Source organism: Sitophilus oryzae, unplaced genomic scaffold (assembly GCF_002938485.1).
Source record: "Sitophilus oryzae breed Bouriz unplaced genomic scaffold, Soryzae_2.0 scaffold_966_pilon_pilon, whole genome shotgun sequence".
Taxonomy (NCBI): Eukaryota; Metazoa; Arthropoda; class Insecta; order Coleoptera; family Curculionidae; genus Sitophilus; species Sitophilus oryzae.
In genome coordinates, this window is record NW_022147601.1 from 78642 (window position 1) to 89034 (window position 10393).

Below are 10393 nucleotides of genomic sequence, written 5' to 3' on the forward strand. Positions count from 1 at the left end.
AAAACATAATTTATCTTATATGGCAATGTGTGCATATATACACGTAGTGATTATATTAAAATTCGCTAATTCAAAGATACTTAGATGACCTTAAAAAAAGGTTATCTTTTGGTTTTTGACAATTCGAATTTTATATAATTCTGTTACATTTTAGAAGAAGAAAATTACTTACACGATGATCAAACTATTATTAGAGGAAAGGGTGGTAATATGGAACCCTGCTGGTAATACGGGACCCCCCCATAAATAAGGATTTAGAAACGCCATCTATGATTTGTTCACCAAAACTTGATCATTACGTTCCGAAAAGCCCACAGGAAGGTTTCTATCGCCTAGTATTTTACTGTGGTCTATTAATTCGAGGTTATGCTTTGGCGTCAAAATCAAATGTTATTTGTCTCTGCTTTTCACAGTCATAAAGCGATTTGTGGTGAATTTATTCGTTGATTTTGTTCATTAAATCTTGAAAGTGTTGCCTAATATCGAGTTTTGAAAGGTAAGCTTTTGTTTATTTAGATGTCCAAGAAAAAAAAATAAATTGATTATTAGCATGTGCTTTTTTTGAATATGGAACCCCTTGCTTGCTGTTAATATGGAACCTGGGTCCATATTATATACAAGGGTTCCATATTATATGAAGATTTATAATTGACCTGAGTGTATAAATTGGAATGGATTGTTGCAGATTGCACTATGCCCCGAAGTTCATTATCCCCGAAAGCAAAGGGCAAAAGGAAAACATGGGACAAACAAGCAATGGCCGAAGCTGTGGAAATGGTGCGTTCCAAGAAAATGGGCCTGAAAAAGGCTGTAAAATTGTATAAGGTGCCAAAAAGCACTTTGCAAAGACTAGTTCACGACACCGAATATTCACCCGAACAAGTTGTCGAAAAAAAGTTAGGTAGAAAACCCGTTTTTTCTACTGAAATTGAACAACAACTAGTCGAATACCTGCTGCTGATGGAAAGCAAATATTTTGGGCTTACCCGCAGAGACGTTAAAGTAATGGCCTATCAATTGGCTGTACGAAACGGAATAAAGCATCCGTTTGGGAATAAAGAAGAAGCAGGTCGTGCTTGGCTGGATCATTTTTTAAATCGTCATAAACAAAGATTGTCTATCCGAACACCAACTGGAACATCGTATGCTCGGGCGAACAGTTTCAATAGAGAATCTGTAGCTAAATTCTTTGATATCCTCGAGATGGAATACGAAAAGAAAAAATATACGGCTGACCGCGTTTTTAACGTTGACGAAACGGGATTGTCTATAGTTCAGACAAAAATACCTAAGGTAGTTGGGTCAAAAGGGAAACGGCAGATCGGTGCGCTGACGGCTGCTGAGAGGGGATCACTAGTGACCACCATTTGTGCTATGAGTGCTTCCGGCATATTTGTTCCCCCTATGCTGATTTTCCCAAGGAAAAATATGACTGAAACTCTGATGAGAGGCGCACCTCTCGGAAGTATTGGAAAATGTCATCCATCTGGTTGGGTGCAAAGCAATTTATTCACTGATTGGTTTAGGCATTTCATAAAATACACGAAACCAACAATAGATGACCCTCTTCTACTTATCTTGGACGGACATTATAGTCATACAAGAAACATGGAAATAATAGAACTAGCTAGAGCAAACTACATAACCATAGTATCCCTTCCTCCGCACTCCACCCACAAGCTGCAACCCTTAGATAAGACTTTCATGGGAGCTCTAAAAACCCACTATAGTGAAGAGATTCGTATATGGTTGCGTCAAAATGAACGTCCTTTGGGTCCTTATGATATTGCCGAACTTTTTGGGAAGGCATATTTAAAGTGTCAAACTGCAAGTATTGCTATTAATGTTTTTTTAAAAACTGAGTTATTTCCTTGCAATAGAGGAATTTTTACGGATAATGATTTTTTAGCAGCTGAGCATGAAGCCGTGATGGCTGAAAGTACTACAGCTCAATCCTATCATATTAGAGCAAGTCCACCAACAACTACACATCTATGCTCTTTCAATATCAGTGAAACTGATCTGGCAGAAGCAGGTTGCAGCTCAGCGCAACCCTCGACAACCTCGAGTAACTCCTTTGTTTCCCCTGTGGTTATTGGGCCGGTACCAAAGCCAAAGAGAAAAATGTCGAATAAAGGACGAAAGGCCACTTCAGCTGCAGTAATTACAAGCTCTCCATATAAAACAGATTTGGAGAATTCGCTCTCGTCGAAACCAGGTAGCACAAAAAACATTTCGAGTCTTCAGTCTCGTGGGTTCAGCACGGATATTGTAAAGACTAGCGGTAAGCGATCAACTTTAAAACAATCTGAGAAAACGGCGCTTAGCCTCAAAATTAGTTCAAAGAGAATTCAAAGAAAAAGAAAGATTTCGGAATCCTCTGATTCAGATGAATCGGTTCACGATGGCACAGTTACTTCAAGTGATATGGAAAGCTCAGTTGATAACATATCTTCCAGGACCAGATGATGATGCTGAGTGCATATTCTGCTCACAACGATTTTTGGAAGACAGGAAAGGAGAAAAATGGATCCAGTGCCTTATGTGTCAATTATGGGCACATGTTCTGTGTTCTGGTTGTGAAAAAGCCGACTGGGTCTGTGATTTTTGTCAATAAGTTTCGTTTATTTGAATTATTTTTTGTTAATTTTGCATTTTTTGAATATAGTGAATAAATATCGCTACAATTTTAAATATATCTGGTTTATTATAGGGGGTTCCATATTATCAACTACTTTTTACAGTTAGATAATTTGTACTATTTTATATTATTAGTTAATTATGGAAAAACTTTAAGCATTATTTAAATTCCAAAAACAAATAATAATTCTAAATATATTAGACATACATGAGCGATATATTTGAAAAATAATTGATGATAAATTTTTGAGTTATCGAATATAAACAAACAAGGGTTCCATATTACCACCCTTTCCTCTAATAAAAACCAAATAAAAGGTCCAGACACACATATCCGGACCGCGCCCGTGCCGAGACACATAGGTATATCTATCGGATAAGATGGTTATTTCTTGTTTTTGATAGTTCCTATCCAAGACGAGTAGTTGTACGCACCTTTCGATAGCATAGATTTTTTTCTTGGTGGTTTCTAGAGAAACAGGCTGGAGCATGTGCGTCTCTTGTTCGTCTCTAGGTTCTGACGCGTGACGGATATGTGTGTCTCGACCTTAAAGCGTTATTATTAAGGTTAAATTATTATTATTGTTGCATAAATTGCATAAGACTAATTATAAAGAAATGTTTGAACGATAATCACACTGGTGGATTCGCTCAGTTGGAACCAAGGCTTTTAAAGTAAATAATATTCGAAAAACCTGGAAATACCAAGTTCAGTTATTAATGAAATATTTTATTTAATCTTTGTACAAGTTTAGCATATAATACACTCTGTACGAATACGAAATAGTACATATAATAGACTGTGATTATGCCGATAAAGTTGTTTGAACAATGTAAGTGAACAGTACCGTGTCTAAAAGAGCTCCAGCATACCGATTTCGTCTAGTACCACTTAACTTTGATAACTAAAAGTATATATAAGCAGATAAATTAGTCTAAGGCTTTTTACAGTGATTTTAAAGTAGTAAAGCCAGCTTGTGGTAGCACAATGAAGATAAATATTTTTAACTGCAATTTAATGTTCGTTTAACCGAGACATTTTTGAGGAAAACAGTGGTGATAAAAATTTTGTGATTTGTGTGCTAGTGTTCTATTAATACTATTATTTAAAAATGAGTGAAAACGGTATAGTAGAAAGAACAAACGATGTGGAGTTAAGTGGTATAAGTAGAAATAATGATGGAAATGTTGACGAATTCAAAGTAGAAATTCACAAGGTAATAAAAATAAAAATTTTGATACCAGTATATATGTTAAATTTTCTCCGCATTGATCATAAAAAATTGTAACCTTGACATTATAGTTAGTAATCATCACGTGTGTAAACAATTTCATGCTGTTTGTTATTTGGTATTTGAAAAGTTTGTTTGAAACGCCTAGGTGGCGTTTGTGTATTAATTTTATATGCCCCTGACCTGTAGCAACGTTGATTCATATAAAAGAAAATTAATTTATATTTTTAAAATTAAATTTTTAAGAAATAATTTAGAATAATATCTATATTGGAAAACTCCTAAACTTTTAGACATCTATTAGCGAATCAACCAAACAACAATCAGATTAGAAATATACAGAGTACCTCGTAAATAAGCGCAATTATTTTAACTGTTTTATACAGGGTATCCCAATATTTCGTGGACATAGAACAATTATATATTTTTGGAATCAAAGTAAGTTCATTGGACACAATTTACCTCTATAGATAAGTGCTTCGTTTGTCCGTTAGAGGGCATCAAAATTTTAAAAAATAAACACATTTTTTAAGATATTTTAAAAACCGGTATTCCCATTTGAATGAGATTTTAAGTGTCTATGTTGGGCTAAGTGCTGTAACATTCGACTTCCATAAAAATCAAGAAAATGTACGGGAACGTTGAAAACTACCCTCACCCCGACATAAAATTTAGTGTAAATATTTTCCAACTCTACCGACAGCCGATTATTTTTCTTTTGAGTAAAACAAATACTTTCCCTAATAATCTAGTTGGCACAAATATAGAATTTTATGTTGGTGTGACAAATTACATTTAACAATAAGCTTCATAAAACGCTTAAAAAATATAAATTTTAAATTTTAAATTAATGTTTGAGTTTATTTTTTATTGATCTCTAACGGACAAACGAAGCACTTTTGTATAGAGGTAAATTGAAAGCAATTAACTTATTTTGATTCAAAAAATACGTAATTGTAGTTATTGATAAGTTTTTTGCCTCCCTGACAAAAGCTGTAATAATTGTCAGGGAGACGTAAGAAACAGACATACGAGAGAAAACACTTTTTTAGACCCGTTATTTTGTGTTCTAGAAAAAAGTAGTGGGTAATTATGGAACAACAGACCATCCCATGTATTATTATGAAGAAACGGAAGATGTCAATACGTATTTTGCACATAATAAAATAAACATTCCCGAAACAGAAAAGGTACGTAAAATCTTGAAAACATCGATGTAAAACATCGTTAAAAAAATATCGATATGTCCTTTACATCCTTAATTACTGTTTATTTTTAGTCAGGATTTAGTTTTCGAAAATTATGGGCCTTTACAGGCCCGGGCTTTCTTATGTCCATAGCTTACTTAGATCCAGGAAATATAGAGAGTGATTTACAATCTGGAGCCATAGGCAGATACAGATTGTTATGGGTATTATTCGGAGCGACAATTTTAGGATTTGTTGTACAAATGTTAGCCACAAAACTAGGTAAAACTGGGGATATATAGAGGTAGGGGAAATCAGCATGAAGAAGAAGAAGATGATTTCGTTGTGTAGTGTGTGAGAATTTACCGCATTGAATTCTTGTGTTCATGCGGCAAATGTAGCCTAGTAATTACACCGAGACGTAAAAGGAAAAATTCATCAGTCGCTAACTTCACGTCCACTTGTTCAACATGGCTTACGAACTATTTTTGATGTGCACTCTTCTAAGCTCTTTCACCCTACCTCTATATCTCTGGTAAAAAATTTTGAAAAGTTATTTAGGAATAGAAATACTAGTTTGTTTGTCATTTTTAGGTGTGGTAACTGGTCTGCATTTGGCAGAAATGTGCCACAGGCAATACAAAAAAGTTCCTAGATTAATTTTGTGGATCATGATAGAAATCGCTGTCATAGGTTCGGATATGCAAGAAGTAATAGGAACTTCTATAGCTATCTATATGCTATCAAATAAAGTGTAAGTAACACATGGGAATGTAAAGTTTCGTAGGCTTAAAAATAACGTGTTCTTCGAGTTTTAATTTTATTTATATCTTTCGTGGAGTACAAGCTTACTACGACGTGTTTTTTTTTCGAACTCGCATTATTTAATTAACGTTTAACCAGTCAGGTAAAACGGAAGGAGTAGAACCTGAAGGCAGTGCTCAAGACGGTCGTCCATCTTAGGTCTACACATAACAATTTATTTCTATTTAAACAAATAGCCAAGATTAACCACAACCGTGTTTCTTCCATGATAGGTAATAATTATTAATAATATAACAGAATACAAAAGACTGAATGACAAGTCGTCGTAATGTGGACACAACTTTGTGAGTTGCATTTACAACATTGCGTCAGGTTTTGTCGACCCAAACAAACCGTACGATAAGTTGTTGCACTTAAGACTGGCAAGTAAAACGTTACGTGTGGAGGGAGCTCAACGTTATAATAATTTAATTATTAAAATTAGTGTTATATTTAATTTTAAAGGGCAATGCTTGATAACGTTCAAGGATAACATCTAAACATTCAAAGGTGTGCTATTTGCTAAGCGATTTATTATATTACACAATAATTATTATGTTAAAACTGGTGAAATATAGTAATAAACGTAATTATTTTAAATTTATTTGTATTATGTGCGATTATTTGAACGAATCAAACTTTATAGGTATAGGTTTTGTTTTATTGTTAATCTCTCTCAGTGTTATGCCATTATAAATCATAAAGCTGATATTTTTCCCGATAATTTAATTATACGATTGGCAACTTTATGACTAAATAATTTTTAATTAAATAATAATGCGATTTATAAACATTTATTGGATCGGAAAGCTATAGATAGACAGACAGATAGTTTTAATGATAATAATATTTTGCAGTTAATACTTAGTTAAATAATTAACTGATTTATATCGAATTTTTAGGATAACTTTTGTATTAATTTTATTTTAAATTTAAAAAATAAACTTTTACCGATCAGTCAGTATTATAATTTTTTGAGTATAAGTAAAGGTTCTTAACTTTTTTGATTATAATATTACAAAAGATATGTCTACATCGCTCTGTAAGTCTGTAAAAAGTTTCATCAAATAATATGAAATCTGATGAAAATAATTATGTTTAATTTTTTTTCTAGTTAATTTAATATTGATTTTTAACTATGTATGTTATTGTTTCGGGGAATAGTAAAAGGAAGCCAAGTTACAATCCGCCTTTTCTAGGATACCTTTATGGGGTGGATGCTTAATAACAATAATAGACACCTTTACATTCCTTTTTCTCGACAAATATGGGCTGAGAAAGCTGGAGTTGTTCTTTGGCCTGCTCATATCCGTCATGGGCGTGACTTTTGGATACGAATATATTGTTTCTGGTCCTAATCCAGCAGATGTCACTAAAGGTCTTTTCTTCCCATGGTAAGATTAGTTTTCTTTAGTTCACTTAAGCATAAGATCAAAAATAATAAAAGCACGTTTTCCTATTTTTTACAAAGCGTTGCAAATATACCCAAAAAAATGTTAGTGCTTATTATAACAAGAGAGAAATATGCAAAAGATTAAGTAATGCTACGGAACCATTTCAACATTTTTAACAACTCATAATTATAGACCTCTGACCGAGCCTATGACATTCTCGACATTGTTGACACTGTTATTCGTAGGTGTGAAGGATGTAACAATGCAGTGTTTCTACAAGCAGTTGGTGTAGTTGGTGCAGTTATTATGCCGCACAATTTGTATTTGCATTCGGCATTGGTAAAATCGAGGAACATAGATCGTAAAAAACCAGAAAAGATTACGGAGGCAAAACTGTACTATTCGATCGAAAGTGCTGTAGCTCTTCTAGTCAGTTTGATCATCAACATTTTTGTTGTTGCTGTTTTTGCCTTTGGATTGTTCGAGAAGACAAATAATGATTTGGTAAGCACTTTTTTGTCGATATACATTGAGTGATTATGGTGGTTTAGCCGTTTTTCTTTTGTTATTAGTACTTCATAAACGTCTATTGTTTGGTTTATTTATTTTTAGTAACAATTTTTTTTATTTTCTCTTCAGCTTGGTACTTGTAGTGCCAGTACTGCCAGCATGTTTGACATAGCAAAAGAGGCTTTTCCGGTAAGTGATATTTTTCCAAAAAAAATTGAAATTTTGTTTGGAATTATTTTTTTTTTCTTTAGGCAAATGATGAAATTGTCGATGCAGATATCTACAAGGGTGGCATTTTCTTAGGTTGTACGTACGGCGTTGCCGCTATGTATATATGGGCTGTCGGAATCCTAGCTGCTGGACAAAGCTCTACAATGACGGGAACCTATGCCGGACAATTCGCTATGGAAGGTAAATATTAATATGGCGGTAAAACTGAAATTTCTGGTTTTCCTTTTTATTTTTACGAGTTTATTTTGACTGTTAGAAAAAATCTCCAAATACATTCCCAAAGAAACTTTTTTAGCTTTATCCTTTGCCGATATAACAAGTATGATAGGTGGATATTAATAATGTTGAAATACTTGTACTAATTTAACAAACATGGATGTTTTTACCAGAGATTTCAGCACATCTTTATAATTTTAAGGATTTTTAAATCTGCAATGGCCAAAATGGAAGAGAGTATTATTCACCAGAAGCATAGCTATGGTTCCTACGTTTTTACTAGCCTTCTTCAGCTCTCTAAACGAACTGACCACCTTGAATGATCTTCTGAACGCTGTCATGAGCTTGCAGTTACCTTTTGCTCTGATTCCAACCATTGCGTTTACCAGCAACCCGAGACTTATGGGGCAATTCGTAAACGGCGTGTAAGTAAAAACTTTTTTCGGTATTTTAATACTTTTCTTATAAAGCTTCATTCAGAACCACAAAATTTTTAATTGGTAGAAAAAGTCAACAAACTTTTAACTTTTTCCACTAACTATATGTATACTTCAAATTATGCAAGGTTTGGCTTTTGATTATCTTCCGTCAAGAAAAATTCTGAATACAATTAAAAAGCTTATTGTTTTAATGTCTTATAACGTTAATTATTAGATTTTCTCTATTAATTTTAATTTAAAAATTATAACTGGGACCACTAAGTTATTCCACTAATTTCAAGGTTCTGAATGAAGCTTTATTCCTTCACAAAAGACTTCTAGGTTTCTCGCCATTAGAAAAATCAACAATATAAAACTTTTAGTTCTGTTGAGACCAATTTGTCACTAGTACTTTTTTCATTACTAATAAAACAAATTTGCCGAACGGACAAACAAATCTTAACGTTTCAGGAAGTATATCTCCTCTCGTGGTCGAAAGCAAAAAAACACAAAGAACAAAGAAAAAGCTATTTAAAATACCTAAATACAACTATTCAAGAACACCTTAGCTTTTTAGTAGGTACCTCTATTATAACCCATTGACGTTGATAACCTTATAACAATTACTTACTGGGATAAAACCAAAAAGCTCCAACTCCAAACATTCGAGTGTCGAAAAACCTAGAAGCCTTTTTTTAAAACCTAAAAGTTTTCTTATTGTGTTATTTATTTTAGGCTATATAAGATCACTTCAGTAGTTCTAGGAGCTATTATAATTGGTATAAACGTATTTTTCGTGCACTCCACTATCCAGGAGTGGAACTTGAACGTCTACGAAGTGTCAGTGATATACATCTTGACAGTTTTCTATTTCGTCTTTATTGCCTACATAGTTTTCCATATGTATATCAGCTTTGGGGGAAAATCGCTGGAAAATTCTTCGTGGGTTCAAAAATACGTCGTTGTACCTCTAGAAACGAAAAAGAACGAAAAATAATTTTAGATATACGTAATTTTGACAATAAAAAAATACTAATTTATTGTACTGAACAGTTTGAATATCGAATCTAGTCCATATTGAAATTTTATGATTAGATATATGTTGTTTTTTACTTATTTTAAGATGTTTATACAAGTTTACATGTACCTGTGAAAATATATAAATGTTAACGTTGATTTTCGTACCTTATTTTTGCGATGAAACCACCTATGAGTTTGTGGCTATTAATTACAGTCCAGATTTTCACGATTTTTCCCCACGACAACGAGGAGCTTTCCCTCGGCTTGGTTCGGAATTTTCCGACCCTTAGCGAACGCGAAGAGGGGTGCAATGTTGCAGAAATATGGGCAGTAATAGTCGCGATCGAAACCACGTCGGTCCTACGTCGAGTTTCCCGGAAAATCGGCCTCCTTCACGCGAAAAGTAGGCTTTTCCGGCCGGTGAACCGGAAGTTTCGTTGGCGAAAATGCCGCGTTTGATGTGAACATACTGTGAACACATCGTGTATTGTGAGTTTGTTTTGACTATAGGAGCATTATAATATCTAGCGTGTATATAGAAAATATGTAAGAAGTTTTTTCATATAGGTATATTTTTTTATCAATCTGTTGTAAGTACTTTTTGACCGAATGAAAAAAAACGTAAAATATTCTAAATAATTTTGTTTCAAACGTTTTAACGCCTAAGCACAAAAGTACAAAAAAATATATTATTAAACTGACATAAAGTGTCAAATTCAACGAGCGTAACAATAGTTTCT

At 33.5% G+C, this 10393-nt stretch overlaps 2 protein-coding genes across 2 annotated transcripts; both read left to right on the plus strand.

Moving 5' to 3' along the window:
• Positions 1-693: 693 nt before the first annotated feature.
• LOC115891112 lies at positions 694-2469 on the plus strand. Its single transcript, XM_030911500.1, has one exon. The coding sequence runs from the start codon at positions 694-696 to the stop codon at positions 2467-2469; it is 1776 nt and encodes a 591-aa protein (XP_030767360.1).
• An 845-nt stretch (positions 2470-3314) lies between these two features.
• Positions 3315-9809, plus strand: LOC115891113 (protein Malvolio-like). The gene is made up of 11 exons (XM_030911501.1): positions 3315-3857; positions 4946-5062; positions 5152-5341; positions 5654-5813; positions 7063-7257; positions 7503-7761; positions 7897-7956; positions 8019-8178; positions 8417-8639; positions 9369-9679; positions 9765-9809. The coding sequence occupies exons 1-10, from the start codon at positions 3753-3755 to the stop codon at positions 9628-9630; spliced, it is 1731 nt and encodes a 576-aa protein (XP_030767361.1). The 5' UTR covers positions 3315-3752; the 3' UTR covers positions 9631-9679; positions 9765-9809.
• The last annotated feature ends 584 nt before the right edge of the window (positions 9810-10393 follow it).

What these genes read in the sequence shown, in the direction of transcription:
- LOC115891113 (XM_030911501.1), top strand. Translation starts at nt 3,753, where the DNA reads ATGAGTGAAAACGGTATAGTAGAAAGAACAAACGATGTGGAGTTAAGT. An exon ending in TATATGCTATCAAATAAAGT is followed by an intron (nt 5,814 to 7,062) that starts GTAAGTAACACA and finishes CGCCTTTTCTAG; the next exon opens with GATACCTTTATGGGGTGGAT. An exon ending in AAAGGTCTTTTCTTCCCATG is followed by an intron (nt 7,258 to 7,502) that starts GTAAGATTAGTT and finishes TGTTATTCGTAG; the next exon opens with GTGTGAAGGATGTAACAATG.
- LOC115891112 (XM_030911500.1), top strand. Translation starts at nt 694, where the DNA reads ATGCCCCGAAGTTCATTATCCCCGAAAGCAAAGGGCAAAAGGAAAACA.